General features: G+C 32.5%; 1 protein-coding gene across 1 annotated transcript in view; it reads right to left on the bottom strand.

The window, feature by feature from the left end:
- The window catches only part of LOC127715775 (ATP-binding cassette sub-family C member 5-like), a 38,442-nt gene that overhangs the window by 1,440 nt on the left and 16,999 nt on the right, over positions 1 to 20,003 (bottom strand). Inside the window, exons 17-30 of the mRNA XM_052221921.1 lie at positions 18,663 to 18,866; positions 15,791 to 15,941; positions 14,334 to 14,492; positions 13,134 to 13,318; positions 11,937 to 12,161; positions 11,037 to 11,166; positions 9,872 to 10,154; positions 9,202 to 9,388; positions 8,782 to 8,871; positions 7,759 to 7,942; positions 7,194 to 7,353; positions 6,722 to 6,800; positions 5,193 to 5,306; positions 4,039 to 4,203 (exon numbers count right to left, since the gene is read on the bottom strand). Coding sequence (XP_052077881.1) covers positions 4,039 to 4,203; positions 5,193 to 5,306; positions 6,722 to 6,800; positions 7,194 to 7,353; positions 7,759 to 7,942; positions 8,782 to 8,871; positions 9,202 to 9,388; positions 9,872 to 10,154; positions 11,037 to 11,166; positions 11,937 to 12,161; positions 13,134 to 13,318; positions 14,334 to 14,492; positions 15,791 to 15,941; positions 18,663 to 18,866 — 2,316 coding nt within the window. The remainder of the gene's footprint in view (positions 1 to 4,038; positions 4,204 to 5,192; positions 5,307 to 6,721; positions 6,801 to 7,193; positions 7,354 to 7,758; positions 7,943 to 8,781; positions 8,872 to 9,201; positions 9,389 to 9,871; positions 10,155 to 11,036; positions 11,167 to 11,936; positions 12,162 to 13,133; positions 13,319 to 14,333; positions 14,493 to 15,790; positions 15,942 to 18,662; positions 18,867 to 20,003) is intronic.

Raw genomic sequence — 20,003 nt, 5'->3', positions numbered from 1 at the left:
AATATGACACGGAGTTGAAGTCTCAGTTGGCGGTAATTTTAACTTCGTCGACAATACGTAAATCAAGGACGTTTTAAATTTGGTGATTTCTGATAATAATCATTTTGTTCAACCGCTAGCTTTATACCGAAAATCGCCAACATGTTATGTGTAAATCCGAGTAAATCGTATCTGACTGACAAAAACAACATCGAAAAACAATGGATGCCATAAACCGGAAATGAAGACAATTATAATACCGGATCTAATTCCGGGGGAGGATAAGGGAAAATCCGGGTTTGCCGATCAAATACAATAAAAATATAATAATTCCAGGCATGAGACAAAATACATCTATCATGATGAAATATAAACTCTAGAATTGAAAACCAAAGATATATTGAAAAGAAAGAAAAAGCAGGAAATATTTTATACAGAAACTCAAAATTACTTTTAGTTCACAAATTTTCATGTCAAAAACCAATAAAATGTGACAGTATTTTCCTTATCATTAATAAATATTGATATTACATGTAGATGTTTTTATTGTTTAAACATATTACTACAATTCCATGAGGTAATTTCTTCTCAATTTTGAAGGGCCTATAAAAATCTGGAAGTTTCTTACTTTATTTTCACAGAGGAACTAGCTAATATAATATATAGTGCAACTAGATATGATACACTTAAACAGTTTTGAATTTGAACTGTTTAATATAATGGTATAATTAGTAATAAATAATCAATTGTTGAGACAACACATCCACCCACAGTGATACCCTCAGCTTCCCTCAGCCTTCCTAATACAAAAAAAAAGATTATTTGAATTCATAAATTAATATACAAGACAATTACATTTATTATTAAACAAGTTAAACGACAGTGACACTGACAATGAAACAAGCTAACTTAACACCAAAAGCACATTAAAGTATCTTACTGAGTTATGAACTATTTCAAGTAAAAGCAGGACCTGGAATTTAGGTTGTGGACCTTTCAGTTTGGAGTGTCAAAGGTCCTGGACTGTCCAGTACCAAATGTTAATTTTAACCCCTGCATTCACAGTAAAGCGATTTTGACGTGTATTGCAATTCCAAGTAGAATTTACTTTTGGACATTAAACGTTTCGAATGCGTATTAAACTAATTCAAATCAGTTAATAATGTGAATCGAATTCGAATTATGTGTGAACGCAGCATTGATATATCTAAGAAATGAAGAATATTAAAAAAAGATGGACAAAATATTTGTATTAATTTTGTTGCATTTTTTGTCTTGCCTTGACAGAGTCAAAAAGTGAGACATATATATATATATAGGCATGCTGTTTTGGCGGAATCAACAATGTATTAGTTTGTGATTTTGTGATAAGGTCTGGTTTCTGGTAGGTCAATGACATTTTGTAAGTAGTTGTGTTAGCATAGGCACATCTCATTACCATAGAGAATATTTGGCCCCACTCCCTTAGTCATGGTCTATTGACTTTGACACTTTGCATAGTTTACATGTATATGTTTGTGATTAGGTCAGTTTAGGGGGAACCACTAGTGGTAGGTCAATGATATTTGGTGTGCAGTTGTATAAACTTTTTCATTTCTAATTTCCATTGAGATTATTTGGCCCCGCCCCCTCAATCATGCTCTTTTTACTTGAAAACTTATGTTACTTTGAAATTTCATTTATTAGTTTTCGATTAGGTTAGTATTAGGGAAACCAATAGTGGTAGGTCAATGATAATTGGCATGTAGGTGTAGAAGCATTAGTACGTCTCATTTCCATAGAGGATATTTGGTCCTCACCCCTCAGTCATATGCATGATCTATTGACTTTGAAACTTTTACTTAGTATACATGAATGAGTTTGTGATTATTATGATTATGTCAGTTTAAAATTACCAGTAATCTTAAGTCAAAGCTATTTGTTATGCGAACGTATTGGTATTCAAAAGTTTCATTTCAATGGATATTATATAACCCCACCCCCTCATTATGGTTCATTGACTTAGAAATTGAATTTGTGTTAAGGTTTGTTTAAAGGGAACGACTTATGAAAAGTCAATGGTATTTGGTTTGCAGTTGAACAAGCATTGGCACCTTTCATTTCCATAGAGATTGTTTAGCCTTGTACCTTCAGTCATGGTTCATTGACTTTGAATATCACTTACATGTTAAAGTATTACTATTTTAAGTGTAACATTTGCATTATCAAAATAACAAATAGGCAAAACATTACGTTGTGTTAATAGCTTATTATAGATTAGACATGTGTAATTATTATAAAAATAAGGAGATGTGGTATGATTGCCAATGAGACAACTATCCACCAAAATTCAAATGAAGTGGATGTAAGCAATTACAGGCAACCGTACAGCCTTCAAAAATATATGTTGCATCATTGCTAGGCCATTATAACAACATCAGCATTTCTTGTAATACTAGTATACAAGAAAATTACACCATTTCAGATAGTTTCAGGTATGATTTGATAATTGTGCATAGTGGCACCAGCTGATCCAACTAAAAGCGCTAATATGGCATATTCAAACTCTAGAACATAGTGGAATTAAACCATACACCACTGTTGGACACCATAATTGAAATTATTATTCTGAAAAGAATATTCCTCCATGCAGCCTGCAACAATTAGCAAAACCTATACTGCATAGTAAGATATAAACGACCACGAAATGACAAATGTAAAACAATAAAACTAAAGCAGACTGATTTATGTACAAAACAATTATGAAAAATAAATATGATATACAGCAACAATCAACAATCACCAAATTACTGGGTCCTCACTATGGACAGGTACATACAGAATGTGGCGGGTTAAACATGTTAGCTGGCACAAAACTCTCCCCTAACATGGGACAGTGTATGTGCATAATCTCAGACATTGAATCTTTAAAAAATAAATTGGAAATAACTTTTGAAAGTGGTAGGATTGGATAGCAGAAACATTACGGTACAAACATTATTTGATACTTGAGAAATAGCTGAGATATATAGATTCTACCACTGCATCGAGTGTGATACGATATTTATCCACTCGAGACAGTCAATGACAGTTACATTTTCAAATTTAAAACGCGAGGCTCGCCGAGCGTTTTAAATATTTAAAATTTAACTGTCGAGAGTGGATAAATATCGTATTACACGAGATTTGGTGGTGGAATCTGTTTCTCTAATGATTTTCAAACAATATTCAGGCAAACTTATTCCGTTTTTTTCGAATGATCTGTAAAAAGATGTGTTCTTTCTATGTGACGTCATCAGACATGGTCGCCTTTTTTCATGCCGTCACAATAGGAAATTCAGAGGAAAGCAAGTAAATTCGACGTCATAATCGGATTTTAACCAATGAAGAACTGAGATCAAACGAACCACACGTTGATTAAATTTTTTGTATACAATGGGTGCAGAAAGGGATAAATTGACGAAGAATTAGAGAAAAATATTTTCATCCATTCTTCCGCTATATTCATCTTAACTTCTGCCAGGTTTACCTTTGATTTTTTTAATTAACTGCCTATAGCGCCTTTGGTGCTTTGAATAGTTCTGCGAGGGAGGATTGAGCGATCACATACATATCTAATCCTGCCACATCATGTATGTGCCTATCCAAAGTAAGAAGACAGTAATTCAGTTGTTGTCGGTGGTTCGTGTTTGTAATATTTGTTTTTCGTTTATAGTTTTGTCGAAATCAGGTCCTTGGTTTTATTCGTTTGAACTATTTGGTCATGTTGGAGCCTTTTGAAGCCGATAATATGGTATGAGTGTTGCTCTTTCTTGACAGCCGTACGTTGACTAATAGTTGTGTAAATCTGTTTCATTTGGATAGTCGTTTTATTGGCAATCATACCATATTTCCTTATTTTATATTGGTTTTATTTTGACAATATTCCGATTTCATCAAAATTTCAAACGGACCGACCGGAGGTGATGAGATGCTGTGTAAAAAGTGTTTAAAGTGTTTCAAGATACCTCAATCAAAACAAGATAACAAAGAGGTTAACTTATAAAATTTAAAAAAGTATTTTCATATTAATTAACTTACTTCTCCATTATCCATAATCATGATGACGTCAGAGTGTAGAACTGTATTTAGTCTGTGAGCTATGGTCACTACTGTACAATCACTAAATCCTTCTTTAATAGTTTTTTGGATAAGAGAATCCGTTTGTGTGTCAATAGAAGCTGTTGCTTCATCCAAAAGTAAAATCTGAAAACCATGTTATACACAGATAAGTTAAATTTAACAACAAAATATAATTATAAGATACAGATTGAGTAAATAACATTACAATTTCCGGGAAGGATTTTATAAATTATTTTTCTTTCAGTAAAATACATGCAGTATTACTATCAACTCTGCGTGATTGTGTAAACTAAAGTAATCACAATCTTAACGGCTTTCTCTACTGCAGATACAATAATTGTAAATCAATAACTGTTGTACTCGATGGCAAATTACTGAAATTACTGATGACAAAAATCTGCTGTACACGAAACGAATTGTTTTGAATTTCAAACGGGAACATAGGTCACATTGTATCTACAGTAGTGAAGGTCGGTAGAATGATATGGTGAAGATACAAAATCATATGGAACCAAATAATTTGATTTCTACGAGTAATCAAACATTGGTTTCTGGTCATATAGTACTTCAACTGTTTCGGTTCATTTCTCTACACAGTTGATATCACTAAATCTTGATTAAGAAAGCAAAATGAGGATGTCAAATTTGATGTATTCCTTTTTGTGCTTCATTTGTTTGTTTTTATAGTTATTAAGATGATAACACATTGTTGACTGCTGTACCCCTATTTTTGACATTTTTACCTATTGTGTCTGTTTGTTTTGTTCACGCATCGTTGTCAATATGATGGAATTTGATGCGACTGTCTTACAAGTGAGAGGTTTAGCTAGCTATAAAACCAGGTTCAATCCACCATTTTCTACATAAGAAAATGCCTGTATCAAGTCAGGAATATGACGGTTGTTATCCATTCGTTTGATGTGTTTGAGCTTTTGATTTCGCCATTTGATTAGCGACTTTCCTTTTTGAATTTTCCTCGGAGTTCAGTATTTTTGTGAATTTACTTTTTTGATTTAGCAAAGCAATTCCTAGTCGTGTATCATTTGCTATGCAATATTATATTTTTTTAAATATATTTCCTATTTTATTTGCTTAATAAAATATGAACATACCTTGTTCTTTCTTAATATTGCTCTTGCTAGGCATATTAGCTGTCGTTCTCCAACTGAGAAATTTTCACCATTTTCTTCTATTTGATAGTCGAGGTCTTGATCGAATTGCTGCACCTAAGTAACAATCAATTACACAGAATTGTAAGATTTAAATTAAAAGCAATGACTTGTATGACTGAACCAATAAAACTGTTGATACATTGGTTGAGAAGGTCTATACAATACAGTCATTCTACAAAAACGAACTCATGCTTCAAAATGCCTTCCAATCAATTGAGCTTTTCACTTTATAAATCAGAATAGTTCTTCAAATGAGAACAGTATTTTTAGTCACAAAGCAAGGCGTATTTAGCATTTATTCTAAAGCGTTCAAAAACGCTACATATGTATGTGAATAAACAAAAAAAAAGCAATTAATAAGTTATGATAAATACATGGTAGTAATTTTGCAAATACTCTAATATGTATGACAATATATGTTATAGCTTTCCACCAAGAGATATAATCCAAAATTATTAAAACGAGAAATTCACGAGGTCCGAGGGATACAGGGTAAATAACCTTATATTTTTAATAATTTTGGATATAAACTTTTAATGAAGGTCATTCTATTATCATACTAACTATCTAAATATGGGTGTTGGAGTCTTTTTGTTGCAGAATATTTCATATGTAAATCCGAATTGCAACCGGATCATGTCACCGTCGCCATTTTCACCCAGAAACAAAAATAGGAGGAACATAGCTATTTCTTTCTTCGATATGGAAATGCGGCCAAATTGACAAATTTGACAAGAGTTATTTTTACAATGTGCATATTCTCATGCAATTATTTTGCCTACAAGTATTTTTGCGCCGCGAAAAGGATTATTTTTCTCGTGGTAAGAAAAACATATTGCAATTGCTTTTTCGTTTTATTAATTGTTACTAAATAATATTTGATAATAACTGTTATTATTATTTTAACGTTCAGCAATTTCAAAACTCAATTAACAAAGTGAGTTAAATAAAGTGAGTTTTGGTTTAGACCACTCCAAATGCTTTATAAAAATTTGATTAACAACAATATATGTATAAATGTATATCATTTAAATCTTGGATATGCAGTGCAGTGAGCATTTGATTATTTGGTTATCAACGATAGCCTTAATATACCAAAGAGATTTTCAAACTCCTATGTCGAAAACAAACTGACAATACCATGGCAAAAAACTAAAAAACAACAAAATGATTAATAATAGTACATAGAAAACTACGGACCGAGCAACATGATCCCCACCAAAACCGGGGGTGGTCGCAGGACCTCTAGAAGGGTAAGCATGTGGCACCCGTCGTGTTGCTCGTAAAAGTACAAATCCGGTGATAAGTCTAATTCGGTTGCTCATGATCACATTCGAAGAAAAGGGGCGGGATTGTGGTCACGAAAATTGAAACATATCTATCTACCACAACAGAAAATTAAACGTTGCAATTATATGCATATTGCAGACACTATATATACAAACAAAGGACCGTATTTACTGATTTACCTTTTCCTTCAGGTGCACATTCTCTAGTGAACTCCAAAGTTCTGAATCTGGATGTTTTCCGAACGGGTCAAGGTTGTATCTAAGTGAAGAACAATATTACTTTCAATCTATGTTCAAGTATATTTATTATTTCACGTACACATCTGTATTTTGCTCGAAAATTATAAAAATTTAAAAAGTGTTAATATGAACTGTTAAAAATGTGTTTAACTTGAAACTACCAGTATGATTGTGCAATAAACATGTCGAAACGTACATATGTTTTGTTAATGAGACACACTTACATACACTCCACAATACTAATATTAAAACTTTGTTCAAAACACTACCCTAAGAAAATCAAATTTTACGTGGCGTATTTCAAATAATTTTGATTTCCGAAATCGAATACTAAATCTCGTATTCCGAATCTCGAACATTCCATATAGTCTTTTGTCAGATATAAACTCATCTGTATTAAAATTTATTTTACCTCAATGTTCCTGCAAAAAGCACAGGATCTTGTGGAATTGTTGACAATCTTGACCTCAAAATTTTTAAAGCTATCTGAGAAACGTCTACGCCATCAATGTATATATGACCTTCCGACAATTGAACAAGTCTAAATAACGCAGCAGCAAGTGAAGATTTTCCTATAGGTTAAACAATACAAATGGTTATATGGTAAATTCATATGAGATTGTTCAACAACGAATAGAATGTTTTAAGTTCTTCGTGCTTTTTTTAGTCTCTCACACCTTTTTGTGACACTGGATGTATTTATTATTTACACTATGTTGCTCAATCATATTAAAATAAATAATCATTGCAGCTTGTGTTGATGTGTATACTTTAATCAGTATACCTATAATGAATAACATAATCAGATCTTTACCTGTTGCATTTATCTAATGCAATGAAAATATATAATCATATCAAATATATCTACAAAATCGTTATAATTTGAATAAAATGAGATGTAGTGTCTACGTGAACGAGACAGTGACACAACGGCACAAAAAAGCATTAAAACATGATAGTCATTTAACACTTGTTACCTGCTCCAGTTCTACCCACAATACCAATTTTCATTTGAGGGTGCAAATCAAATGATATGTTTCTCAGCACTGGCTTCATGTTGTCACGGTATTTCATTTCAACTTTGGAGAATATTATTCTTCCTTCGTTTGGCCAATTGTCACTTGGAGTTGTATTAAATGTCGGAGGTTCAATTTCAAGGTTCTGAAGTTAAAGGAAACAATTAGAAACATTAATTGAGCGATTTACGGCATTACATTCTATTTCGTCATTGCCTTACTTCGACAAAAAAGTCAACACTAGTAGCACCTTTATATCATTGCATGGTGTGAGCACTGATTGTCGATTTGTCAAACAACAATACATGTATCTAACCTGATAAATTGTAATTCGTTTCTTCTTTTAAATGAAGATATTCGCAATGTCGAACGTGTTAAGGACTCAGTTAAATAGTTGCTCACATGTAATTTTATGCTAACCATATAGGAGCGCCTTAGTCAACCCCGGTTTTTGGAAAAGATTCGAGTTTGTTTTGTAGACTATTTTCTTTTCATTTTTTTTTTTCTATTTTGCTATGGCAATGTACGTTGATTATCGACTTATGTGATTGAATGTCCCTTTGGTATCTTCATCCTCTATTTCATATGAAGCCCACTAAAAGGATAGCAAAAATACCAAACTACAAGGTAAATTAAAAAAGAAGAAGTCCATGCATAGAAACTGACAAATTCAAATGTTTGACCTGATCAGCTAATGGAACGAATGGAAAACAACTGTCTTTTTCCTGATTTGGTACAGACATTTTCCGAATCAAATGGTAGTTTAAACCTAGTTTTATAGCTAGCTAAACCTATGTTAAAAGGTTTCCAAAATGATTTTATTTAAGATTATTGACCTTTCTAAAAAGTCGCTTTTGTTTCTTAAATTATACATCTTTGTTAAAAAAGTGTTAATCGGCTCATAAAAATAAATTGTCGTGACGACAAAAAAGTCCCACTTTAAGGGTCGTAACCATGGAACTGCGTAGAAAGTAGACCGTTTACCTTTTCATAATGATGCAACCGTTCAATGGACGTAAACCGTGCTTCAACTTCATTCATAACTCGAACCATATACTGCATTATACCAACGACCTGAAAATTAAATTAACAGAAACTATAATCAAATTGATTGATCATAACAATGAGCAGGCTGATTTCTTTGTTGACATCTCTACATTGGATCCCATTTATTTAGCATGTTTTAAGAATTTATTACTAATATTACCAGCAACACATTTGCAAAAAGTGTCCAATGAGCTTTATCGAAACAACTACTTTCTAAATGTTATGTAGAAGACATTATCATCAACATAAATATCTAATAAAACTGAACTGTACTGAACTGAACTGAGAACACACTAGTAGGTGACCAGGAAAGCCTCGATTACTAAAATGATTTTAATCAAATAGTTCGCATTTTACCTTAATGCACATTGTCAGAGATAGACCTGCAAGAGCAGGAGCAACTGAACCTTTAGTTAAAACTAATGCTAAGGCAGTAGCGACTGTAATCATTGACGACGACAAATCCAGTCTCACTCCAACCCATCTCGTGCTACTCTCAAACAAAAATGTCGCTGTGCTGGTCACATCTATCAGCTTTGTTGAACTTCAACACAAAATGATATACTAGTTATAAAATGTTAATATCATGAATGATTCGTCAAAGTTGATCATTTATCTGTATATATCCTATCATCTTCATAAAAAACTTAATTATAAACAAAACATGGCAAAATTGAAGTCTATTCTCATCTCCTCTCATATATTATCAGTATTTTGATTTATCCTATGAAACTATTGTTTAAGCTGTTATTATTTTAACATGCAATTGATTTCCATTTACAATATTAAGATATACGACCTCTCATTTGCACGTACAATGTATGTTATATACGCAAATGTTTTAATTGATACATCAGAATTTATAATTGAAGAACCAATTCATAATCTTTTCATGTACGATGGTCATGTATCAAAGAATTCAACTGAAATTCAATACCTTTAAAAAGAAATAGTAAAGGAAATGATATGGGTTGATTTACACGATGCAACAAACGTATGACCAAATTCGTTTAATATAAATATATACTTTTCTATAAATTGTTTCTGTTGATTAAATGGAACTATTGTAAATAATCCTTGAGCAGTTGTGTTTACGTGTGCCAACAATGGTGATCTCGTTACGTTTTCAACCCTCTTTAACTGCCTAACTGATGTATTGGAGATATTCTTTAAAATGGCAAACAGTATTGCAACTGGAACCATCGCAATAAGAATCCAGGGTAACACTATAGCGGTGGTCAACAGTGATAATGCAATTGTGTTTAATAACTGCATTAATGAGTCGATGAGCTGTGGTAGAAAGACATCAGCTGTAACATAAAACAATACATATGTTGGTTTAGTAAATGTTGATAAATGCAGATAAAACATAACATTCAAATATCACTCACAAAAAACGGTAACTGATTAATTTGTATCATTCCAAAACACATGAATATATAGAAATATAGTTTTCTGGCCGGCTGTGTAATACAGGATGTCTTTTTACACTGTGTGAGATGCATCGATACGTCGCAACGTCCGGTCGGAATTTGGACGCTAAATCGGACGTCCCGAAAATTGAGAGTGCCACAATCCCTGTGTGTGGAAATATCCCACCGACAACTCTTTTAGGGTGTCCTCAGAACGCCTGTTGCATTGCCAAAAGGATTGACTCTATATCTTATTAATCAGTGGTAGTCTAGCTTAATTTCCCGTCCTTATCCCGTCGATCGATCCAATTTGTAAAACCGTTTTTTTTTTGTCTTTCTGAATATGCACGACATATTTGGCACTGGAAATAATTGGATTTATTATCAATAGCTTAAAAAAAATTGTTACCACTTCCTTCTGTAAATTATTATATTTATCCACTTAAATATTTAACATATCTTTAATATGATAATGTAATTTTCCAAATTGTGGTAAAACGGACATTTTACATCTGATCCTATATACTTTAGCTTTACTATATTTGATGTAAATAGAACGAAAAATAACATTAGATTTTTTAGTAATTATAATTCTCATTAATTCAAAGGGTTCATAATTTATAGTAGGTTTACCAGTTTCTTTTTTATGAAACAAAATTAATTACAAAACAATTGTAATGTATTTATTATAATGTTTTGATGCATGGTTCATAGTCATTTTCATTGGAACTATTCGTATACACTTATATGCAGTTTAGAAAAAAATGGCTTTATCAATACCTTCGTCCATGTCCTTTGAAAATCTGTTGAGTATACGTCCAGAAGGATTGGAATCAAAGAATTTCATTGGAGCCTTCATTACCTTCTTCAGTACAATATTATGTAGCCGAACTGATGCACGGATTGTAGTCTGCGTACAAAATATAAAACAAACAAGTGCATACTTTTTCTGTTGTGATTAAAATCAATATGATAAATACAATATATAAATATTTTTAATACGACACATTGCTTCTAAAAAACATAACTTAGGTGCTATTTAATATGCATGTTATATAGAGAGATTGCCAACAATTTTCAAAGATACAACTTTATTCTTACAAAAAAGAATAAAGGAAACACTTTAATAGTATAATAGATTACGATTGCAGTACGAAGTATGCCTAAACCTTTTCGTCAGCGCCAGTAATGTCTAAACTTGTCCACACTAGGAGATGTCACGCGCATGATTCATGATTTTTCAATAATTGCCAAGATACAGTGTTGCTCATAAAGCTTTTGTTATGATTTTTTTATAATACATGATATGATGTTAATTTATACGAGTAAAAGTTGATGTTGGGCATACCTCAATGCGACAGCAATTTAACGTCACTAAACAAAACAAGTCATCTACAGGTAAACAAACAGCATTCAACAGTAGACATGTGTCTATATAATATGTCAAGCTGTGTATTATAGTCTTATAGTTGACAGAGACTTTCAAATTAAAGATTTGCCATCAACAATAAATTCACAAAACATATTCATTAAGATATGACAGAAACAATTTTAAAAGGACGAGGTTCTGACTAGACAAGTACATGGAAGTGTGGCAGGTTAGAAATACTAAATATCAAAATATTAGTGTTCATGTATAATCATATCATATTCATTTTAACATGTTTAATGTAAACTGACCGTTGCTCCTGCGAATCCTCTGAGTATCGTGAGAAGTATTATTCCTCCTAATGATGAAACATATACCAATAAATAAAAGTCGAAGCCAGAACTGTTCTCTAGAGATGGCATTGGATGCATTGTGTTGTTGCTAGAAGCCGTCGTATAATAAAGATTAGCAGCGCTCAAGTTTGATGGCGTTGAATCAGCTAAACTATAGCTATTTGTTTCATTATTTGGCTTTGCCTACAATATAAAGATATATACATCGTAATCATAGAAACAACTTAACGCTTTCATTGACATTATGACATTTAGACAGATAATGGATTGAAGCAGAAGACGTTCTCTTGTGAACTTCATGCGATTCCTTTTGTGTTTTATTTGTTTTGATTTGTATCTCTTCCGTCGATTCATTCAATTTGAAAATCCGTAAACTACTGTCTTATTATATGAAACTCTTTTTTATGTTTTCAGATGAGTCAATAGTGAGCTAATTTTTTCCGAAATGGTCATTTTGATCTGAACAGATCTGAAAAGACTACATAATATTTCATTACGTCATTTCCAGACTTTTACATGTATTAAATTCTGTACAGCTCAGACAATTCACTTGCAGATCTGTTTAGGCTATGTTCAGACTGTTCAGTATTAGTAAACATCAATAACGTACTGAATTTTCTGATGAGCTACTGAAAAGTACTGAATTGACTGCAAGCAAATTGACTGAGCAGTTCTGAATTTGCCTCAGTGGATAGGTATGAAAATTGACTGAAATACGGAATAAGACTTAATAATTTACTGTTCAGACTTTTCAGGTGTCATTTACTAGCTCTTTATATTTTTAATTAGCTTTGGATTTTCAAATATTTTGGCCTCGAGCATCACTGAAGAGACATTGATTGTCGAAATGCGCATCTGGTGCAGAAAAATTGGTACCGTTTATGTTATTACTAGTGAGTGTTATTGAGTTGTTTGGGTTTGGTTTTGTTCTTTTCTCTCTCTCTCTATTCAACGTACAGGTTTTTACGTTAAACTTTGATATTCGTCTCTAAGTCAGATGTTCAATTTAAAAATTAATAATTGAGACTGTAATATGAAAGCACAATACAGCTAGAGTAGTTTTGTTAATCAGAAATAATGCAATACAGAATATAAAATATTTTATAAGGTTCTACTTTTGTTTAAATAATAATTATAGAGGAACATTGAAAATACTGTATTTAATGTGTTAATCCAAATTCCAAGCCACCAATCACTGAATACAACAGAACCCATGGTAAGAGTATACGACAGCATCACCAAGAAGCAGACCATAAAACCACCTGCAGCATTGATGTAGGATTTGTATGTACCAAATCTTACTTTACCAACCACCATTTCTTCACGTTCTGTTAATTTACCTGAAAACATTATAAAATTTACTGGATTAATGAGTGATTGGAATTGGTGGATTGATGGTAACTGCAATACTCAAAGTTAATGTGACGTCTAAATGTTTATTATACCAATTAATTGTTTTGACTGGTATATGAATATATCGATAGACACATACGTTAATGGGATATGCAGAAGATTACTGAAGGAAAAATACTTGAATATGGAATATAAGATCAAGAATATCCATCGGACTTTACAAACCACAACAATTAAATTAAATAAAGACGGACATTCAGAGGAATCAAGAGGTCGACATACATGAAACAAGCAACAACATCATTGTTTGGTAGTGCTATAGTCGTACATTTCAAATATTAAAATGAGATTTAAAGTGAAACGAGTGAAATAAGTTCTAGTAAATTTAATTACAGTACTAGTGCATGTATGTTTGATTAGAATCAATAACTCTGATACGCTGACAACAATCGTTAGGGTCTCTTATGTCATATTTTATATCCGTATAAAATACAACAGCTATGACTGCACGTGCTATCCGTGACAATGTTTAAATAATGCATTGAAAAACAAACAAAAGCTTGATTTAACTCTTAATTTCATGATTGTACCGTAAAATGTTACTTTAAGATTTGAATGGTACTTTTCATAATTTTATGGGGATGTAAAAGCGTGGATCGTGCGCACATTTTCAATATGAAGCGCTTTTACATACATAAGTGAGTCTTTTACACTCAAAACAAATATAAAAAGAGGCACTCAATTTTTGAGTAATACATTCAGTCTGTTGGTGGTATGACAATCTTACATTGATTGCTATTTTTAAAGTTTGAATACAAATAAGGTATTACGAACAGTGAAACCAGGTCACAGAAATTTTAGACTATTATGTAAAAGTCATTTGGTATACAATGTGCATCCCCGGAAGCACCTGCACAATAATGATCAACTTAACTAATAACAGCTACCAAAATAATCAAACTATGTCGATAGTTTTGTTCATTATTTAGGCCAACGACTTACCTTTTTCTTTATGCTGCGTTACATTGTTTGCAGAGCTGTTTGTTGTCACACTGTTAGCGGAGCTATTTTTCGGAAGATCTTTCTTTTCCGACTGGACACCATTTTTAGCTATTTTAGAATTACTGGTATCCTCTTTTTTAGACTTTGATGGTATTGGTACTTAAAATTTAATACAGATAACGTATTATGTGTATCAACTTTCAGAAACTTTCATGGATATTATGTATGGTATATGCATATGTATATTAATGTACGGAGTAAATGAAAATAAAACTTTATTAATGATCTAAACATCTTGGTGCAAAATTAAGACACTACTGAGTCTTCTGCCAAAATTTTGCACTCCATAATCTACAGATAAGACCTAGGTGACATAATTATCAATATTTTCAATCGTTAAACTTTAAAAAAAATAATTAAAAGTGTTTTAGAATTGCAGACATTGGCATAAAATTTTCGACCAAGAATGTATGACGTGACTCAAATATCTACGTTAAAGTAATTACTCGTTGCATCAATATGACGTTAAACTTTCAAAATGGTAGAAATGTAATGCCCGCTATTATTTGAGCCATTTAGCTTAAAGTGTTTAAGATATGAGATTTAAAATCGTTTCCCCTTCCCCTTTTGTTTCTTTTTTTCTGCTACTCCGAAGGTACTGTCCCCAAAAATAAAACATCAAAATTAATATTCTTAAGCATTATGCATGTTATTTTAGCGACAATATGTTTACGTTTTATGTACCAATTTTCAGCAAACAGAATTAACCACTAACTATAGTGTTGCGAATGTAATTATGCAATCATCATAATTATTTCCTACACTCTTTTTATATTAATATCATACAACATCTATAATATGAAAATTTCTCTTTCAGAAACTCATCTAATCTTAAGAAGATATATCAGCAATACTCAGTATAAGAAAGGATTGATAAAAGCGTATTACTTTTACAAAAGTTCAACTTTACTCCACAATATGACCAGTAGGTTGACGCTATTCTAATTCTAAAAAAGCTTTCGCATGATCAGATGACAGAAATATTTCGTAAATTTATACAAAAGTAAGTTTCTGACTGTTTTCTTACGTTTTAGAACAACAACTGTAACAATTAAAACGAAAGTTCTTACATGAGCAACACGATGGGTGCCACATGTGGAGCAGGATCTGCTTACCCTTCCAGAGCACTTGAAATCAACCCCGGTTTTTTTTGTGGGGTTCGTATTGCTCAGTTTTTAGTTTTCTATGTTGTGTTATGTGTATTGTAGTTTGTCTTTTCGTAGATTTTCGTTTTTTACCATGCAATTGTTTATTTGTTTTTGACTAATGAGTTTGAATATCCCTTTGGTATCTGTCGCCTCTCTTTCTTAATTGAAATTACGTATTGTCCATGTATAAAAACAGTTAAATGAGTACTTTAAAAAGGTTTCCTATGTGCGTGATCAATTTATACATACATTGCTTTTCCATCGAAGTATTTGTATGGTAGTGAAATTTATCCATCATCTCTTTGTAGTATCCATTTTGTAACAGCAATTCATCATGATATCCCCTTTCCACAATGCCACCATCTTCGAATGCTACTATTTCATCACAATGTTTTAGATACTAAAAGAAATGTTTTGATTGTAAACCTTTTTTCTTTTACATGACAAGGCTTATCGGGCTTACAACAGTTTGAAAAGCAAATGATGGAAGGCGAAAACATGTTATATCTTTAAGAGACACATGTGTACTTCTTTATGCTGGAAGTTGTTTAAAAAGCGTAAGATACCTCCTTTCGTGTGCTCTCTTTTCTTAAATAAACTTGACCAAGTTTACTCAAACGCAAAGGTTGGGAACCATAAGCATAATATGCTTGAGAGCATAAAAACTAAAAGTAAAAAGCTTGAACAGAACAATCAAAATAAAATTGAGCTGGTTTGAAGAAATTGCAACTTTGCATTTACAATGTAAGTACAATTCCATAGTCAAATATAAATCAATTGTTTCAAAAACAAATGTTAACGGTCTTTCGCCTCCGAAACATGATTGATTGATTGATTGATTGATTGATTGATTGATTTATTTATTGATTGATTGATTGGTTGGTTGACTGATTGAATAATTAAACACATGGGATAGGGTCTCTAGGAACAAGCGAAAAAGAAACAAATGAGATCTTGGATCCCGTATTAAACACATGGGACCGAAACATGCATGCAAGATTGATTGATTGGTTGGTTGGTTGGTTGATTGATTGATTTATTGATTGGTGGATTGATTGATTGATTGATATATTGATTGATTGATTGATTGAAAGTTTGCATGGCACTCTCTCTATAAGAGGCATCGGACTTAACGTCCGTATTCTAACCGAACGTGGCTGCGTAAGTTTCTATCCCGCACAGCTAAACGGACGATTCAATAAAAAAAAATTCCTTACATCTTCCTTATTTGAATTTTCTCTATTTTCTACGGAAAATCGGACTTCATGTTTTATCTATTTGTTGTGTGTGCATTTTGTTTGAACTTGTAGGAAAACTGAGTAACATTTTGTCTTGGAAGTCTCACTTGCTATATTTGGATATGGAATGTTTATTCTAAATTTAGGTCCGCGCACGCGGTGGTGTTTGTGAAATCACGTGACGCTCGAATATATATGTCTAGTTTTAGAATATTAATACCTTTTCAGGGGAGACCGTTGCACAGACTACATGTGTATTGATAAGAATAACACGATAACTATTGATTTTATTTTTTACAGGTAATTGATGTCTGATCATGCATGCTTTTTTCGTACACCAGTTTACGGGAGCACAGATTTGTGTTTTTTAAAAAAAGCATGTTTAGAATGATTGTAGAATTTCGCTAACATTTACGAACTTGGAATCGATTTCTATGTCATTGACTTTAATTTCTCAATCCAGGTCAGGTCGTCAAGCGGACCGCAGGTGTATTTATAGTGCTAACGGGATTATGTTTTCTTGATTCATTTCACAGGTAAACTATTGTCTAATCGCTGATCACGAGTCTTCATTCATTGCAAACACACAAAAATAATGCTGTTGTTATAGTAATTAAACAAAAGGTTTATCGATTAATTTCAGAAAATACACGAATTGGAGTAGATTTTTGCAGGGATGGATTTCTATTTCAGAAGTTTGTACATAAGAAGGATTAGTATTTTTACAGTAGAATGTACGGGACTGAAGGCGATTTTCTTTTCATAGAAATGGGATACCTAAAAAATAAAAATCAGTTGAAAAAAGGGGGGAGTGTAGTGGTAGACTTTAGTTGATAATTGAGATAAGATACATTTACAACATGATAGCTGCAAAGTTTGCAGTTTTAATTAGTAATTTGCTGATTTGCCCATTTCAGGGGCATTGATCCTCCAATAAAATGACGTGTACCATTTTGACAAAAAAATTTCCAGTAACGACATGTTGTAACAAACTTTTGGTTAAATTGTTTTGTCGATATCTATAACTCTTTCTGGGAAGAACCGACATGAACTTAATGTAAAAGATAAGAACATGACCTTCACCTTTGACTTTGACCTAATTTTCTTTTTTTTTTGGACCAAGGACCACAAATCAAAAGACCCTAGGTCTCTATCACTTATGGTTTACCAGTTACAATTATATTTCACTTATTTTAAATACAAGAGGGGAAATAACTCTCATTTTATAGCTGCGATCAAAATAAAACGTAACATTCTGAGGATATAATGATCAATTTGGAAAAATAGATTTGTCGTTTTCTTTTACGGTTGCGAAGGAGTAGTCATAACAAGAAAAACAGTTTTCGGGGAGATAACTCTTACAAAGAAAAGTGTTCGGTTAAACAGTGTCAGTTTCAAAAGCGTATAGACTGTATGATATCATATACATAAAAAACTAAGCGACATCTTTTGAAAGAAAAATACAGCACAAGAAAAAAATTAGGCAGAAGAAAAAAAAAATAATCAGAACAAAAGCAAAAGGTCTTTCCACGGAAAAATGGAAAGACCTAATTAACAGAAAAGTTATTTACAGGCAGCGAAAAGCATTCATTTATTTTAATCATACCAGTAAACACTGTAAACGGGGGAGCGGTTATTTAAAAAGATAAAACAAAATTATCATACCATTCTTCAAAATATTGTGAGTGTTTTATTTTGTATTTATTTGTTTTGGATTCTCATATTTTCAAATATACATCGTTATGCTTTATTTTATTTAATTTCTTTTTTATCTTCTCTTTATACATGTTATACTGTGTTGTCATGATGTCGTCAAATGTTGTATTTTCATAGCTTATAAAATAATAAGTGATAAAAATATTTGAACACTTTTCTATGTGTACCTGTAGTTGGTGAGTTGCTAGGATGACTGTTTTCCCAGCAAGCTTCTTTTTGATACAAGTATGGAAAAGATGCCTTCCAACATGGACGTCAACAGCTGATAAAGGGTCGTCAAGGAGATATATATCACTGTCACTATAAACTGCTCTAGCCAAGCTGACACGCTGCTTTTGTCCTCCACTTAGATTTGTTCCTCTGTCACCTATCTTTAAATAAATTTAATAAAGACTGTTAAAATATACCTCTTTATATAGAGATCATTTTACTGTTTACCTTTTTATTAAACTGACAGCCTATATAATCCAGTTTAAATTTAAATAAACATACATTCCTAAAGACACTACTAGATTTATGTAAATCTACAAATTTATGGTGACACTGCCGATTAATGTCATCAGAGACTTTTACCAACAGTATCAAACAAGTGAAACTGCGAGCTACTGCTCAATGATGATACCCCCGCCCAAATATGGATAATCTTAATAGTGTAAAAATATGTAAGTATTCCGTTAACAGGAAGTTGTTAAGTGATGATTCTGAAAACGTATCACACGGTATAGCTGACTTATATAAACCCTGAAACCAAATTTCAGAAATCCTTATGATGTAGTTCCTGAGAAAGATGCGACAAAAAATATTCATGGGACGGATGGACGGACTGACGGACGGACAGACAGAGGTAAAACAGTATACCCCCACTTTTTTAAAGCGGGGGTATACAAGAGGGGCGAAAGATACCAGAGGGACATTCAAACTCATAAATCGAAAATAAACTGACAACGCCATGGCTAAAAAAGAAAAAGACAAACAGACAAACAAAAGTACACAAAACCCAACATAGAAAACTAAAGACTAAGCAACACGAACCCCACCAAAAATTGGGGGTGATCTCAGATGCTCCGAAAGAGTAAGGAGATCCTGCTCCACATGTGGCACCCGTCGTGTTGCTCATGAACGGGAATGTAGTTACGACATTCGGAACATATCCGCTATCATCTGTGAAATGGATATTCCATAACGGTCAACCAATTGTGATGGCGTCCGTAAAATTTACGAACGGATGATTTCAACTTCACCATTTGGAACTCTTGGTTTAATAGCTTCCTAGTGAGCAGCAAACCCTCTATCAAGGAAATCATGATAGGAAATACAAGCCCGGGAATATCGTATCAATTGGGAGATATATATACCCCGTATGCAGGCACTGCTGGAATGTTGCTACATAGAAATGGAAAGTTCACAATTGGGAAGCTGAAATCAATTTATGATTGCCTATATACGTTTTGAGACTTTTGGGATTAACATACAATTAATAATTGGGAATAACATTTTTCACTGGTGAA

The sequence above is a fragment of the Mytilus californianus genome, unplaced genomic scaffold (assembly GCF_021869535.1).
Source record: "Mytilus californianus isolate M0D057914Y unplaced genomic scaffold, xbMytCali1.0.p SCAF_9, whole genome shotgun sequence".
Taxonomy (NCBI): domain Eukaryota; kingdom Metazoa; phylum Mollusca; class Bivalvia; order Mytilida; family Mytilidae; genus Mytilus; species Mytilus californianus.
Note: the sequence above shows the minus strand (reverse complement) of the source record. Positions and strands in the feature narration are given on the sequence as shown.